At 47.6% G+C, this 17,127-nt stretch overlaps 1 protein-coding gene across 9 annotated transcripts in view; it reads left to right on the top strand.

Annotated features, from left to right (window-relative positions):
* Positions 1–14,789, top strand: part of SETD3 (SET domain containing 3, actin N3(tau)-histidine methyltransferase) — a 78,396-nt gene extending 63,607 nt beyond the window's left edge. For 7 of the 9 annotated variants that reach the window (XM_070775682.1, XM_070775679.1, XM_070775683.1 and 4 more), the window contains 7 exons: positions 524–582; positions 1,435–1,549; positions 6,315–6,389; positions 7,325–7,491; positions 8,379–8,464; positions 11,625–11,785; positions 13,461–14,789. In XM_070775682.1, the coding sequence (XP_070631783.1) occupies positions 524–582; positions 1,435–1,549; positions 6,315–6,389; positions 7,325–7,491; positions 8,379–8,464; positions 11,625–11,785; positions 13,461–13,907 (1,110 nt within the window). In that variant the 3' untranslated portion in view covers positions 13,908–14,789. Of the gene's footprint in view, positions 1–523; positions 583–1,434; positions 1,550–2,725; positions 3,158–6,314; positions 6,390–7,324; positions 7,492–8,378; positions 8,465–11,624; positions 11,786–13,460 lie in introns of those variants that run through there. The other 2 variants (XR_011562702.1, XM_019983454.2) reach the window with 2 other exon arrangements.
* Positions 14,790–17,127: the final 2,338 nt, after the last annotated feature.

The following is a 17,127-nucleotide window of genomic DNA, read 5'->3' as shown; positions in this document are numbered from 1 at the left end:
CATAACAAATTGATTTCCTTCTAAATGATTTTAAGTCAGAGGTTAATGAGAGAAGTTTCAGTTTATTCTAGTACCTTTAATTGCTCCTTTTACTGAGGTAAGAAGAGCTTTGGACTCTTTGTAAGGGCTGTCCCACACAGTATGAGACAGGATGTGGAGGCAGGTGGGACCTGACTTGGGCTCTGGGTTTCTGTGTTGATCAGATACTCATCGTGCGGGTGTGCCTACCTTTTGTAAACTCAGTCCACCTTAAATTTTATTTGTGTGCCTTGTCTGTGGGCCCTGGTATCAGAATACAAGCAGCAGATTTATGGTGGCTGCTGGGCACCACAAATTAAGTTGACAGTGATGTATGAGCACATAATAGCACGATGAGCCCTCGGTAGCGCGGCTGGACGCCTCCTGCTTCATTTGGCTCTTGTTAGGATCCGTTAGGCAGCTAAATAATGAAATTCTGCTGACTGATTTCTGTCTTCCCTTTTTCTCTTTTCACCTCTGCTTTCTAAAACTTCCTCATTCCCAGACCCATCCTCATGCCCACAAACTGCCCTTGAAGGACTCCTTCACTTACGAGGACTACAGGTTGGTGTGTGGGAGGGTGATGGGGGGGGTGTGCATGTGCATGAGGCATGTGTTGGAGGGTGGTTCCTGTGAATTTGGGGTCTCAGAAGTGCGAAGAGCTTTGATAAGAAGTGGTTTGCATGACCATTTAAAGCCTTTAAAAAAAAAAGAAGTCTTTCCCAAGTTTCTCCGGACAGCTGGGGTAAGTAGCCGCATTTTCATAGCCATGTGGAAATTTCCACTAACCTGTATTGGTGGGGATTAGTTGTTGTAGCCAAGTGTTGCCTGAGATTAACATTAGTGTGGGGAGGTCTGGAGGATCTTTTTTCTTTCTAAGTAGACTATTTTAGTGCTTTGAAGTAGGGGCTTTTTTTTTTTAAACAAAAAGATTCAGTGTAGCACACAGCATAGTAAAAAATAGCATTCCACATTTTGAAACATTCTTAGAGGATTTCTGATCAGAAAGGAGTTATGTTGCTTGCTTTTCACTGAGGCTGCAAGGAGGAACAGAGTCAGCGTTTGTGTGAAAGAGGCCTGGGGTCCCCCTGGCCGCCCAGCTCGGGACCTGCAGAGGACTGGCCAGCTCTGGTCTCAGCCAGCCCTCCTACCAGGCCACTTTCTTCCCCAGAAGCACCCCCACCCTTAACTGCTGACTCCTTGATTGCCCCTGGCTTCCTTTCCTTCCATTCCCTCCCCCCACCAACCAACCCTAAAAGTAAATTGTAAATGACGATGAAGGTGGCCACTTGTCACCTTTGCAACTTAGGAAAGAATTTTGAGAAGTCAGGTACCTCGATTTTGGTTGAACTGTGACTGCCCTGGGCTCTCTGATGTGCCGGCCCTAATCAGCCTCTTTTCTTTGGATTGTTGCAGGTGGGCGGTCTCTTCCGTTATGACTCGACAAAACCAGATTCCCACGGAGGACGGCTCCCGGGTGACCCTGGCACTTATTCCCCTGTGGGACATGTGCAACCACACCAGCGGCCTGGTGAGCACCCACTGCCCGAGTCGTGTGTAGTCGGGACAGGGCGGGCTTCCTCAGGTCACCCTCCCCACCGCCACTCTTGGGTCCTGCGTAGTCGGGAAGGGGCGGGCTGCCTCAGGTCATTCTCCCCGACCTCCCCTCCCAGAGGAGCAAACAGAACCAAACCTGCCACCTGCCCTGCCCCCCTCGAGTAGAGGCTGGGGGTTTTCTCCCTGTGTTTATTACTTAATCCTGAAGACGGGAGTCTTATGTCACTTTCAGAAGCCACAATGAACAGCATTTATGTTCTAAGCCTAGACATGCATTTTCTTATCTAAGGACCACAGACTAAACCCAAGTTTCTTTTTCCCGATTCTTTAAAAAATACTGATTTATTAAAAAAAAAAAAGAAAGAAAGAAACCTATCTCCTTCCTGCTGTTTCCTCCTGTGTTACTGGTTTTCTCTCCTTGCTGACTGATTTCCAGTTCCTTAAGCTTCTCTGATTCTCTTCTGTCCCCTGGCCCACTCCTTCACCTGATAGGCAAACACGTCCTCAGCCCCCTCGATTAACCTGGTGTTAATTGTCCTGGTGCCCCTGGCGGTGGGGCGGGGGAGGTGCACTTGGCCTCAGAGGACGCTAAGGAGACAGGGAGATGCCGAGATGATGGTTAGTCAGGACGCGCAGAGGAGTCTGCCTCTGTGGCTCAGCGTGCTTTCAGCCGTGAGCCACAGAGGAGAGTGCTGCTCTGTGCAGAGACGGTGTCCGAGAGAGGTTTCCTGAAATCAGTGTCGGAAAGGTAGTCAACTTCAGGATGTTTTGAACTTATATGTTATAATCATATACTGGTTTGGTTAGTTTTTTGTTCATCTTTTCTCACTGTCAGCTTTCTTGGTTATTATTAGCAGTATTATAAATAGATTATAAAAATGCTGCAAATGAGTATTTTACATGTAATTCCACAAAATGGCCAGAACACATGTAACATTTGCCAAACACTTAAGATAGAACACCCTAGTGCTAATCTGGGAAGGTCTAGCAACCAGTACACTCTTAGACTGTAGAGAAGAAGACTTTTTTAATTGTACTTTCGCCTTAATTTAGATATGCTTAATTAGCCGTTTTGAGGTGTTCTTAGCATATTTTATCATTTATTTTCATTAATAAAATTTTACATTTTGCTCTTTTCCTTTTCTTTCAGAGCTGTTTTGAACTGATTATCATATTGAAGTTTTAAAATTTTTCGAATAGCTTTTAATCTTTGGCTGTAGCATTTTTGTTTTTCTTCTTTTGGATTAAGACGTTGGTTCCCAGACTTGATTGATTGTTGGGGTTTATTCTTTTCTTTCTTAAATGTAAAAAGCACACATTTATTGTAAACAAAACCTGTGAACCAAAACAGAAGCCTCTGCAACGTGAAGCTCAGGGTTCCCCGCCAGTACCGGGCCCCATGATCTGTCCCACTCGGTGGCTCCTGGGCAGCTGGCCACTGGCTTTCTGAGAATCTCTCCATGCATTTGCCCGTTCACACACTCACACACAGACTGGTTTTATGTTGCTTTCATGTATACTACTCACATTTTCCCCCTAAAAGTTAAAAAAGTTTATCTCGTAATAAAATTACTGAATTGACGATGATGCTCATGCTGTCTTTTTCTACACTCTTCACCAAGTCTTTAAGCCACCGCAGCCCGGCAGGAACACTGCTGACCTTGAGAAGGCTCATGTGAGATGTTAGTACTTTTCCTTCCAGTGGTTACTTTCTCCACATACTTAATTCTTTCTGCTGCACCTTTGTTGAACTGTTTGCCATCATAATTGTAAGGCTTCATGGGAAATTCTGTCTGGGAGGATTTCAGAATCTGTTTTAACACTGTGAAGTTGCATGTCATACATCTGAACAGGTAATCTCTTTTTTAATGTGAGGTATTTGAAATTAAGGCTTAGCTTTTCAGACAGTAGATTGCTTCTCTGTGTGTGTCTGTCCTGACAGCCATTGTCTGTCTGATCTTTGCCACTGAGGGAGGAGACAGAAATTAGTAACCGGGCAATGCTGCGCGCTTCTGACAGTGTGCCCGCACCTGGTTATGGGGGCAGAAATGGAAGAGTCAGGTTCTGTGACAGTGATTCCAAACCAGCAGCAGCGAAGAAGATCGTGAGGAAGGAAGGGGCTGGCTGGGTGGCTGCCCCGGGCTTGCCGGAGCCTGGCGCAGGGGAACCACTCCCGTCCATAGAGAGAAGCACACAGACGAGTCTGCAGGCATCGTGTTGAGCTGTATCTGAATTCTGCATGCCTGGGTCAGAACCGGGAGGGGGCGCCGGTCTGCCTGCCCTTCCTTGAGGGCGGTCCGTTTATACAGAGAAGGCCGCTTCCCAGCCGTCTGGGGCCCCTGTACTCGTACCCGCAGGTGGAGCATGTTGGACGATCAGCCCTTGGGTTTGAGTCGTGCCTCTGCCAGTCAGGATGAGAATGGCTTTGGGAGGTTCAGGCAGAACCGAGGGAGGTTCTTCCCCAAGGCCTTTTTGTTTGAGTGTTGAAAAGTCTGAAACATTTAGCTGCGCATCAGGCTTCAGTCTCAAGGGGAAGCCCAGGTGTTTGCAGTGGCAGAAAAGCACCTGCTCGGCCCGTGACCCTGAAACCTGCACACGCCCACCGCGGGGCCTCTGCACTGACTGCCCCGCTGCCTCCTCAGGCCATGATTTCATTTATCAAGTGTTTAAGCTGTTCTGTAAGTGAAAATGAGCCAGGACAGCTGGCTTCACGACATGCTTGTTGCTTTCCTGTTTCTCACTGGTCTTTGCAGATCACAAGTGTACGGATTTCTCGGTGTGTGTCTACTCAGCTATTGGTTCTGAGGATGCTGGGTTTAGAGAGTAGTGTTGTCTGGCCTGCCTTTCCCTAGACTCGGAAGTAATCTTTTGAGCTGTTGACACCTTTTTTTAGGAAATAGCACGTGAAGCTGTATTGAATTCTGATTCTCCGGGATAAAATGGGGAGATCAGACTTATTAATGAGCATTTACAGACACTCTAGAGCTTCCCTGGTGGCTTAGAGGGTAAAGAATCCACCTGCCAACGCAACAGATGCAGGTTCGATCCTTGGGTTGGGAAGATCCCCTGGAGAAAGAAATTGCACCCCACTCCAGTATTATTGCTTGGGAAATCCCATGGACAGAGGAACCTGGCGGGCTACAGTCTATGGGGCCACAGAGAGTCGGACACGACTAAAGTGACTGAGTTTACACGCACAGACCCTCTAAGATATGGGGGGCTGCCCTGAGGGACCGTATTCTTCCCCTGCTGGAGGTTGCTTTGTCAGGCAGATGTTGTCAAGGGCAGGGGCAGTGTCAGGTGTTAGGCACGGTGAGCCAAGCTGCAGGCCCAGAGGTGGCTGCAGGTCTGGCTGGCAGGGGCAGGTGCACAGATAAATGCCCTGCTGTGGAGTGGGAGAGGCTTTGGGGGGCATGGAGGGAAGGTGGGATGAGGGGAGGCCTCCAGAGAGGCCAGGGCTCAGGCTGAACAGGGGCTGAAGGCAGCTGCAAGCACGAGGCAGCGGGGACAGTGGCCAGGGTGGCAGGTCCAGAGGCCGTGAGGAGGCACAAGGCTCCTTGAAAACTGGCCTTGCTCCAGAATTTGGATCTTTTTTTCTGAAGGCAAAGGAGAGCACCACTGAAAGGTTGTAAACAAGAAGTCAACAATGTATATCCCCAGGGATGCAGGAGGGCCGGTGCAGGAATTTGAGACCAGTTGGGAGGGTTTTGCACATGATAAGCCAGGCACGAACAAGCAGGGGGGCGATTGGGCAGATGGAACCCAAAGGGCGACCTGGAAGGTGACATGCTGACCAGCTGAGGCCCAGAGAATTAAGTGGGGATGTAAGTGCTGGGACTGCAGTGTTGCTTCCCGCGCCCCCGCCCCCAGTACAGGAGCGATGAGAGATGCAGGGTTTCCGTGTAGTCAGTGATTGGGGGGTTTAGAAACTCACAGTATAGCCTTCAGCATAAAGAAAGTGCATAGGATGCACCTAAGCTGTTCTCTTTTTCTTTTGCTTGTCTGAAAGTTTGAATTTCTTTAGTTTTAGAGTAAAATATGTATATAATTTGGAAACAGGATTTTTCTTTTCCCTGATTCTTGATCCAGTAGAAGACTCACATTGGGTTCTTAGTGGCCAAATAGGAGAAAAAGATGCTATTTCCAAGTCAGTTACAGGCTTCCCTGGTGGCTCAGACGGTAAAGCCTCTGCCTACAATGCTGGAGACCTGGCTTTGATCCCTGGGTCAGGAAGATCCCCTGGAGAAGGAAATGGCAACCCACTCCAGTATTCTTGCCTGGAAAATCCCATGGATGGAGTAGCATGGTGGGCTACAGGTGGGCTACAGTCCATGGGGTCGTAAAGAGTTGGACACGACTGAGTGACTTCACTTTCACAATTCTGGGATCCTGCTTCATCCTTGGGGAGCGCTTGTTCTGTGTTGTGGGGTTGGGGGTGGATGGGCTTAAAGGCAGTAACTATGTAACGAATAATTGTATTTGGTTGAGACCAGCAAGGGATAATGTGTACATTTTCCGAAGGGTATGTCCCTCATTGCAGGTTTGGGGTCTTGCAGGAGGATGTCTGGTGTGAACAGAATTAATGAAAATAACTCTGCTCAGTTTGATGAAGCAGGGCCGAATGTACCCCTTTAAGTAGCTTTGGGTGTTTCTTATCCTCTAATGGCCAAAAAAAACAAAAGGCCCTTCTGAGCCAGAGCACTCAGATGCTGTCCTGTCCCCCTCCCTCCCGTGTGCAGATCACCACCGGCTACAACCTGGAAGATGACCGCTGCGAGTGTGTGGCCCTGCAGGACTTCCGGGCCGGAGAGCAGGTGGGTTCCGTCCGAGACCCTCAGCTCACACTGTGCGAGATTTGTGTTTAAGGCTTGTTTGAGGAGCATGTTCTAGGACCCAGAACCAGGATAAACACTTCGTGCTCTGCGTGGGACCTTTGGGCCCGCCAGGGAGAAAGATTTGCACAGCTGCCCTACTGTGTGTAACACTGTCCACTGAAAACCAGCTCTGTGTTACGACAGTAGAACAGATTTCTTCCATTATATAAACTGCATTGCTTTCATACCTTTCTCTGTGGATTAGAACCTTCTTTATATGAAGGCTATGTATTTAAGTGGCAAAACCATAAGGGAAGCGGGACCCACAAGAGCTGTCTTCTTATACTTTCTCTTGAACCTGTTTTCAGTAATCATTGGGGTGGGGGTGGGCGGGGCTCAGCCTCTCAGTCCGCTTGCAGATATGCAGGTAAGAACACCTATACTCTGTCAGCCGTGAGCAAGATCTGACACAGGCCACTGACATTCTCGCGGAGACAGAGTGAAAAGTGTCAGCCTAACCAAGTATCTGGAGGAGAAGTTCATCACCCCTCTGCTACTTGCAGAATTGCCGCAGCCTCTAGAAATGGGTTTCCACCAGACACTCTGGTGGTCAGAGGAGGGGAGAACAAGATGAATTGTAACGTGCAGTTGTAAAGGGACAGTATCTGTGAGCCTGCCGGGAGGGGTTATGATAGAGACCAGGTCGGGGTCTGGCTCCTCTGTGTGCTGGGAGGCCTGGGGGGGCGCTCTCCTCCCCCGGCTGGCCGGCCCTGCACACGGGGCCTTCAGAACAGGGTGTGGTTCCTTCAGGGCTGTCCATCCTTAGTGTAAAGTCCCGCTAAATGTATGAGAACTGACCCTTTGCCCTGCTTTGTACTGAGAATGGATGTTAAGTTTCTTTTATATCCCTTTATTTTTTCTTTACTGCATCTCAGATTTACATTTTTTATGGCACTCGGTCAAATGCAGAGTTTGTGATCCACAGTGGTTTTTTCTTTGACAATAATTCACACGACAGAGTGAAAATAAAGCTTGGAGTGAGTAAAAGTGACCGGCTCTACGCCATGAAGGCCGAGGTCCTGGCTCGCGCTGGCATCCCAACGTACGTAGACAGTCTGTCAGCTCTCTCCTATGGTCCTTGAAATACTTCCAGTTGCAGAGTGTTTAATTGGCGAGTTAACGCAACTCCTCCGCTGTAGTTTGTCTTAATCCCTTTATCCCTATTATACTGCGAATTTAAACCATTAGATGTATGGTGATTTACCAGCGTTTTCAGATCAACATAATCGTGTCGTTGAAAGCATCCCACAGTCAGTTCCAGGGGATGTGGCCTGAAATCCTCCTTCAGTTAAATCGGTGCCTCCATGTCATTAATGCCTTTCACCTTGAAAAGGTTAATGACCTGGATCAATTTGTTTCATTTAATTCTTTGCCACCATTAGTTTCTGTAATGAAGTCACAATCCTCAGTGATTTCAAGAATTTCTGGTTAAATTTTTTAAGATTTTCTTGCATTTGAGGTGCAAAATGATAAAGAAGACAAGAATTATGATTTATTGGTTCTCCAGGGAATGGAGGAACCATTCTTAATGAAAATGGATTATCTAGACCTTTTTTTTATTGAACTTGTCAATATTTGATTAATGATTAAAATGTGAACTCAACATAAATTATCGTTACCCTCTTGTTAGGAACCGTGGGTGTGCTGGGTTCTCCAGCATGTCGTGTGCCCCGAGGTGAAGGCTGTCAGACCGGCGACCGACCGCTGGCAGTGGCGGTCCCCGCCGTCCTCCCGGGCCAGCCCAGCCCTGCCGCATCTTGCCAGGACTGAACGCTGTGTATTTAGAATTGGGGGGAGAAGCACGGGGGCCTCTGGGTGGCCTGGCGCTCCCTGAGGGTCACCACACCGAGGGCAGGCTTAGAGATCTCCCTGAGGAGCGGGCGGGCAGGAGTGGGCTCCCGGGACTGATGCGGCCTCTTCTCTTGTCAGCTCCAGCGTCTTTGCCCTGCATTTCACGGAGCCGCCCATCTCCGCCCAGCTGCTAGCTTTTCTCCGAGTTTTCTGCATGACCGAAGGTAAATCATCTCAGGGAAAAAAAATGTTGACTTTTTTTTTTTTTTTTAAATTCATGAAGTGTGAGGCAGAGGGATTCAGATTAAAGATAAAACTGCTTAAAATTAAAGCACTTTGGGGGAGGAGGTAAGATGGTAATATTGGAAAAAGAAGAAAATGATGTTTCATCCTGGAAGTTTTTTGTTAAATCCTTGATGTGTTGTCAGTATTCGCTTGTAATAAACAAATAATTCTCTACTGCCTTAGGAAGAAACATATAACATCTTTGACTATCTAACTGTATCAGATTCTACATTTGTAGACGGGAGTTTTTGATGTGTTTATTTACCTGGAATGACAGAGCCTCGGTGTCTGGACGAGTGAGGGGGCAGTTGTCACTGAAGCTGTGGGGTCGGCTGGGGCCTCTGTGGGCCAGAGGCCTTCATCTGTTAACCAGCTCTGTGGTTTGGATCCAAAATCGCCAGCAGGCCTTTTAATGCCAGGCATCCAGTTGGAGTACATAACACTGCAAACAGAACCTGTTTACATTGCAAAATATTCTCGTCAACAGCCTCTTACTTCAGGCACAAAAAGAGTTTCATATATATATATATATATAGTATTGAGCATTGATTTTATGTTTCTGTAAGATAAGCCACTTGGGGTTTCTGGTACTGAGATGTGACCTATTGCGGTCATGTTTCATTCTTCATTGGAAAATACACTCCTCCAAATCCCCTGGTCCTGAGGTTCCATTGTTAATTGTGTGTGAGTTTGCTCTTGTCGTAAAGCACCTTGGATCCTGTGCACAACAGATTGGGTGGGAAAGAGTGAGCAAGCGAGCAAGTGCCCCCTGATTGAACAGACAAGTGTGAGGCTGTCCGAGCATTGGAGCGAGGGCAGCTGGGCCGGAGCAGAAATGCCGGCCCCTGGAGGGAGCCTGCTGGGCTCTGCCACCCGGCTCCCTGTCTTCATGTCCGCAGCCAGAGAAGTGCTGCCCGGATCTGGCTGGTCATCGGGATGGAGGTGGGAGAATCTGAGTCCCAAAGCAGAGAGAGGTCACTTGGACCCCAACTACAGAGCCCAGAGACATGCACGATGGTCCTCATTCCTTGTTCATAGCCACACTGCTCTGGACTCCCCGTCACTTGAGTGAGAGCTTGTGCTTCTGGGTGTGGTGGTGAGCCATCACTCCAGCTTAGTGGACACGAGTTTACGGTTAACTGTGGGCTTTTCTTGCGTATCAGGTAGGGTTACAGAGTTGAGTGTCACATGTCACAGTTTATGGTCTGAAGAAGCTTATAACTAAGAGCAATGATGACGATGACGACCCCTGGAGTCTGGGAGCCCCACTCTGTGCGGGGCTCTTGTAATAAACAAATAATTCTCTACTGCATTGGGAGAAAACTTACAGATAATCTTGGATTATCTAACCGTGTCAGAGTCTGCATTTACAAAGGACTATGGTGCAGGCTGTTCATTCTCAGCCACCTTGTGGGAGGGAGGCAGGGCTTCCCACTTGACTGACATAGAAACTCCTGTGCCATGAGGAGAGGAACTTGGTCACTCAGCTCACAGGCAGTGACCTGGACTTGAGAGCCTGTGCCCAGGCCCCCTGTGGCTCCTGCTGGTTTGCAGGAGTTGCGTCCATGGAAGAGGTCCTTGCGCTGCGGGGCCTTTGACACGGAGTCAGACTGGGGGCCACCAAACCACGCTCTCATGGTGGTTGGGGTGGCGGAGAAGGGGGGCGGTGAGGAGCCCTGTGAGTGCAGAGAATCCAGGATGGGTCTGTGAGTCAGGGAAGAGGGGAAAGAAGCCTGCTCCCGGAGGCTGTGTTCATTTCCCGAGTGTTGCGGAAAGGTGGATGGCCTTTCCTAGGTTTCATCTCCAGTGTGTGAAGTCAGGTCGGTTTCACTGAAAAGCAGCAGAGAGAAAGCTCTGCTTCAGCTCCTTGGCTTCCCAGCATTCATTAAAGGGTGAAACTCGAGTAGCTTGAGGAAGAAAAAAGATAGGAACCTTAGTATTGGGGACTTCTAAAAAGATACCTCTTCCACCCAAGAAGTTTATATTCTTTATACAAAGAATAAAACTATAGGCTCAAAAATGTAAAAATCCTGAATTTTTTCATGATCTTTTGCTAACAAACGCAACTTAATAAATTTGTTTTTGAATATTAGATTAACTTCTATTAAAAAAAAACCCTGCTTTTGAATCGTTTTAGGTTCGTTGATTCTCTTTAGTTTCTCTGCAGTCACAGACAGTTTGTCATGTCAAGACAATTGATGCGTTCTTTGAATCATTCTCACTAATACTAATAAAAGTTTGGTTTGCTGGCAGCAGAAGTTCTTCCATTTGAATTGTAAATAGTGACAGCTGTGGGGCATTTTGCTCTGAAAGAGACACTGTCTCATAATTACATAAGAAGCACGGGTGTGCTTCTTGAGCGTGAATAGGATCGGCACGTTTTGGTCTTTTGAAGATAATGTGCCAGGAGATAAAGTGCTCAGAGCAGTTGCTGAATTCTTTCCTCTTCTTACATGTATTTGAAGGTAATTGAGATGTGCACTTGTGTTTATTTGTAATTCCTATTTAAATGCCTGACAAGTGAGGGGTATAGGCACATTTTTTTCATTAAGATTTTTCTGGTCCATTTTCTTGTTTCACTTTGTGGTTTACTTGTTACAAGATGAGACAGATAGCTTTGTCAGGTCAGCCACTGGAACTGGTACCATCAGATTTCAATCTGGAAGGGTCACTGGGCCCTTGTGCTGCTGTTTGTCTTCCCTGATTGCATTGCTCACCTGGATGTCTCTTCTACCCAGTAGGTGTGACTGGGCTCACGGTTTGTGGGAAGGGTGTTCTCAGAATAAGGGGTGTGTCTCTCCAGATGGTCTTTAAGAAGCATCTTCTGAAACCATCTAAAGGCTCTCAGGACCCCTCTTAAAAGCAATGAGACGCGGAGTGCTGGCCAAGCAAGGCTTGATCTGGATGCCGATCAAAGAGACCTCCCCGCTTTTTCCTTCCCTGAGACAGGGCAAGCTCTGACCCTGCTCCGACTGACCGGGGAGAAGGGAGCACTTCGCCACGGGCGAGGACGCTGCTGGGAGGCTGTTTGGTGAGGTGGCCGCTGGTTAGTATGAAAGGAGTGCTGTTTCCCTAACAGACACTGTTTGCTTCCTGTAGAGGAGCTGAAAGAACACTTGCTGGGAGACAGTGCCATTGACAGAATCTTCACCTTGGGGAACTCTGAGTACCCCGTCAGCTGGGACAACGAGGTCAGACTGTGGACGTTTCTTGAAGACCGAGCCTCGCTTCTTCTGAAAACATATAAGACAACCATTGAGGTGATTCAGTTGATCAAGCAAGGATTTGTGCTTTGTCATGTTTTAAAAGATTTTTCATGAGAGATTCTTTTTTATTAAAAGTTTATTTATTTCAATTGGAGGCGATTTACTTTATAATATTATAGTGGTTTTTGCCATACATTGACATGAATCAGCCATGGGTGTGTATGTGTCCCCCATCCTGAATATCCCTCCACCTCCTCCGTATCTCATCCCTCAGAGTCATCCCAGTGCACCAGCCCTGAGCACCCTGTCTCATGCATTGAACCTGGACTGGCAATCTATTTCACGTATGATAATATACATGTTTCAATGCTATTCTCTCAAATCATCCCACCCTCGCCTTCTCCCATGGAGTCCAAAAGTCTATTCTTTACATTTGTGTCTCTTTTGCTATCTTGTATATAGGGTCATTGTTACCATCTTTCTAAATTCCATATATATGTGCTAATATACTGTATTGGTGTTTTTATTTCTGACTTACTTTACTCTCTGTAATAGGCTCCAGTTTCATCCACCTCATTAGAACTGATTCAAATGCATTATTTTTAATGGCTGAGTCACATTCCATTGTGTTTATGTACCACAGCTTTCTCATCCATTCGTCTATTGATGGACATCTAGGTTGCTTCCATGTCCTGGCTATTGTCAACAGTGCTGTGATGAACACTGGGGTACACGTGTCTCTTTCAGTTCTGGTTTCCTCGGTGTGTATGCCCAGCAGTGGGATTGCTGGGTTGTATGGCAGTTCTATTTCCAGTTTTTTAAGGAATCTCCACACTGTTCTCCGTAGTAGCTGTACTAACTTGCATTCCCACCAACAGTGTAAGAGGGTTCCCTTTTCTTTGCATCCTCTCCAGCATTTATTGTTTGTAGACTTTTTGATAGTGGCCATTCTGACCAGCATGAAATGGTACCTCATTGTGGTTTTGATTTGCATTTCTCTGATAATGAGTGATGTTGAGCATCTTTTCTCATGAGAGATTCTTAAATGTAAATTACTGTAATTCTTTAGCAAAATCATTGCGTATTTGACATTTTTCATTCAACTTATTTGGAGAAGGAAATGGCAACCCACTCCAGGATTCTTGCCTGGGAAATCCCATGGGCAGAGGAGCCTGGTGGGCTACAGCCCACCAGGTTGTAGAAGAGCTGGGCACGACAGCAACTAAACAACAAGAGCCAAATTTAACTTACTAATGTTTTTCTACTTAACACGTTTACCCTCACCAAAAGAGCCACAAGGCATTATTGATTAGAAGATAAATTTTTAAATTCTTTAATGCTTTTTTATAATTTGTAATTCATATGATACAAGCAAATGTAAGTTTTTATTTGTGCTTTCAAAGTTTCCTCCTGGGTCACTTGACTTCAAATACCCATCATTCATCCAACATCCAAGCACTGTGTGATTTAGGCTCCTCTTTTTTGTTTGACCATCATTTATTTAGATATAATTTACATACAGTGAAATTCATACTTCTGAAGTGTATGCTTGGGTGTAAGTATACAGTCATGCAGCCACCCCCACAATCGAGTTCCCGAACCTTCTCCCCTCCCCACCCCCCAGTTTCCCGTGTGCCCTCGTCCCCGGCAATAACTGGCGTGCCTTCCGCTGCTATAGTTTACCAGTTCAGCGACTTGTGATAGTTGATTTTGCTGTTTCCATTTCCAGGAAGATAAGTCCTTCTTGAAAAACCACGACCTTTCCGCCCGTGCCACCATGGCCATCAAGTTGCGCCTAGGTGAGAAGGAGATACTGGAGAGAGCTGTCAAGAGCGCGGCCGCGAACCGGGAGTTCTACCGGCGGCAGATGGAGGAGCGCGCGCCGCTGCCCAAGTACGAGGAGGGCGGCGCCGGGCTGCTGGAGGGCGTGGCGGACTCGCAGCTGCCGCTGGTGCTGAGGAACCTGGAGGGGGAGGCGGGCGCGCAGGAGGCCTTGACCCTCAGCGAGGCGGTCCGCAGGGCCCAGGCCGCAGAGCACGGGCTCGTCAACGGCGAAAGCTCTATCCCCAACGGGACCAGGTCAGAGAAGGAAACTTTAACTCAAGAGGAAAGTAAAAGAGCGGCTGGAGACGCCAAAGAACCTTCTTCCGACAGCGCCGAAGACGTTGCAAAGTAGCCCCGGGTTCGGCCGAGGTTATGAACAGGCCCGTTTACATCGCTGTGTTTCCCTGTTCACGGTTTTCTTTCTGCTGAGAGAAAAATATGTTTTTGCTGCTTTATATAAAAATGATTTTTTTAAGTTATTTAAAAAATCTAGCTTCCCTTTCTGATTATGATTGCCATCTTGCTTCTAGGCCAAACCAACCAGTTGCCCAAGCAGAACACAGAGGGGAGAGGCGCCTCGGAAGGTTCTGCAGGCCCTCTGCTGGCAGACACCTTTTCTTCCTGGGAAAGGATGCCGCTCCCGGTCCGCTGTGCTGCTGTGGGCCTGGCCTCAGCAGCCAGGGGCAGGCCCGCCCCGCCTCCTGCCTGACGGGGCCGCTCGGGGGTGCCCAGCGGAAAACGGGCTTGAGGTTAGGGAACCTGGGAGCCTGGGCAAAAGAAATGAAATCCTCTCATTTTTTTTTTTTTCCTAAAAAAATAATGCCCCAGTACCAAAAGAAAAGGAAAGGTGGCAACCTTATTTTTAATAGTTTTAAGTGTTGATGATAATCCTAATGATATAAACACGCAGAGACACACACACACACACACACACACACATATCTAGTGATTTCTAAAGATTTGTTTACTTTGTGTTTTGTTTTACTGTGCTAAGAACTTGTCCTTCCTCCTGGAATCAAAGTAGGACATGCGTATCCTGCCCCTGAATTTCCGCGTTGGCTCTGATTGTGAAGCGGTGAGTTCGCCCTCCACCCTGGCTCGGAGCGCCCGTGAGGGCCCCGCGCTGTGTTCAGGCGAGGCCGCTCCGGCTTCTCTGGTTGTCGCAACAAGCTAGAGATTTTCAAAGCTACACTTTTGAGTAAAAAGCCTTATTAAAAGGAAAACGTGATTAATATTTTTGTCTATTCCTTTTCTTTGGAGCGTGACAGGCCTCTTGAGTCGAAAGTGAAAGTGTTAGTTGCTCAGTCCTGTCCTGCTTTTTGTGGCCCCAGGGACTGTAGCCGGCCAGGCTCCTCTGTCCATGGGAGTTCCCAGGCAAGAATACTGGAGTGGGTAGCCATTCCCTTCTCCAGGGGATCTTCTGGGCCCAGGGATTCAACCCAGGTCTCCTGCATTGCAGGCGGATTCTTTACCTTCTGAGCCACCAGGGGAGCTTTTAGTAAACCCTGCTGCTCTCCAACGGGCAGGTTGTGAACGTGACCTGTGCTGCGTGGGTTTGCTTCCCCTGGAGACTCAAGATGGGTGAGAAGCCTGTGTTCAGCACCCTCCCCTACCCGCAGTGGGAGCTCGGGTTCCGGCAGCACCAGGAACACTGGAAGGGGGTTCTTAGTGTCGGGGGAGGTAGAGGCTTGGGGTGGTGACTGGGGGTGGGGTGGGGTCCCTCCGCAGAAAGCCACCAGCCTTCAAGTTGCTCACTGCCAGTCATCCTCAACTTCATGTTGATATTTTCACGTCTCCGAAGCCCTATTAAGTACATCACTTATTTTTAAAAATGCCAAGTGAACTCTTCACCCGACCGTCTCAGTATCATCACTGCACACAGATGTCTCCAGGACGTTCTCAGGGTTTCTCCTTGGAGAAGACACAGCTCTGTCAACCACTTGCTTCATTCTCTACTGAGGACACCCTGCCTCCCCAAGCTTGGTGCATCAAGTGTACCCGCCGCGTTGGATACTCAGGGCAGGTTTCGTCTTTCCATGAGGTCGGCACGCGTTAACGTCCTGCGTTGTTCATGCGATCACGGTTTCAACTTCCTCCTAAGAGGCTGCCTGTGACACCAACTCTCCCATCAGCCCTTTACCGAACTCCTTTACCAAAGTATGAGTCTGGGAGACATACGTGGCTAACTTCCAAAAGGCAAAAGCACAGTGGTATTCAGGGAGTTTCCTGTCTGGAACAGAAGCCCCAGAGACAGGAATGCTTATGACTGATTGTAGATGAGTTTCCCATTGGATAACAGCTTTCAAGTCTAATGTGAAGTGTATCCTCTGAAAGGTGCATGTCCGGTACAGACAGACTAGCTTCATGAGATGGGATGGTGTCAAAATACTCCCTGGAGAAGATTCCAGTTGAGGTGGAGCTGGACTGGAGTAGGGACGCGCCCTGGTCCTTAGGCACCAATGGAGGGTGTGTGGGGGAATCCCACGCTCTGAGCTCAGTCCCTTAATTTACTTGGGAGGTGAGAGAATGGCACTACATTATCAGCAGTCCCTGCTTAAAAATTGGGAGACTGCTCTGTCCACTAATTCCACCAGGGTCTGCTTGTTAAGGATATTGGACCAGAAAGCAGGTTAGGCTCCAGGTTAGGCTCCAGTGGAGGAGACTCTGTAACAAAAATGGTGCTCATAGAACGCTTTCGATGTCGGAAGACGGTGTGTGAACAACGTGATTTCCTAGGTCGAGGAGAATCGCCCTGGCAGGACCCCAGTGGGGTCAGCAAGACCACAGTGCATGTAACCAGCCCCCTGTGCCCGAGAGGTAGGCAGCGCTCCCACACAGACACTTGGATTCACAACTGAAGGAAAAGTGATTAAATTGGCACTGAAGAGCCCTCACTGCCATCTGTCATGGAAATAGACCTTTCTCTCAAATCATTTTAAAGTTTACTTTCTTCTTAGTGCTTTTGGATAAGAGGCTGCTCAGGCTAGTCATTGGAAAAACGCCAGCTTCTGCTTCTGTTTCGTTAGCTCTGTGCGTTATTTGTGTAAACAGTTAGCAATTAAATTTCACCAGCCCTAGAAAAATCACCCCGTTTTTCCACGCAAGCTGGCAATCGATGGGTGATTTCCCCCAATAGTTTCTAGAATAGGCTCACTAAAAGATGTGTTTAATTTTTCTGAGAGATGGGGTAAGACATTAAAAATATAATATTCCCAGGTTCCCAACATACAGGGTTGTACTAAGTCAAACTTCCACTTAAAAAGGAGGGAATTTGTTTTCTGTAAATCCTCACTTAACTATATTTTTGGTGGTTAATGCATACATGTTGGAGTGAAAGAATTAAAAAAAAAAAAAACCCAGAGAAAGTACCTGCAACTTGGGTTCAGAACTAAAATAGCAGTGTCTGTAAAGAAAATCAGGAATCATGGTTACTGGGGGTTGGTTTAGGGGGTGAGTTTCAGAAAACCCAGACCGTGAAGCGTTGGCTGTAACCATGGCTACAGTGAGAGGCTCTTTCTGTGATATATTGTGCCACGTTCCCATTATTATCGATCTGGCAAAATGAACGTGTT

The sequence above is a fragment of the Bos indicus genome, chromosome 21, assembly GCF_029378745.1.
Source record: "Bos indicus isolate NIAB-ARS_2022 breed Sahiwal x Tharparkar chromosome 21, NIAB-ARS_B.indTharparkar_mat_pri_1.0, whole genome shotgun sequence".
In the NCBI taxonomy this organism is placed as follows: domain Eukaryota; kingdom Metazoa; phylum Chordata; class Mammalia; order Artiodactyla; family Bovidae; genus Bos; species Bos indicus.
Note: the sequence above shows the minus strand (reverse complement) of the source record. Positions and strands in the feature narration are given on the sequence as shown.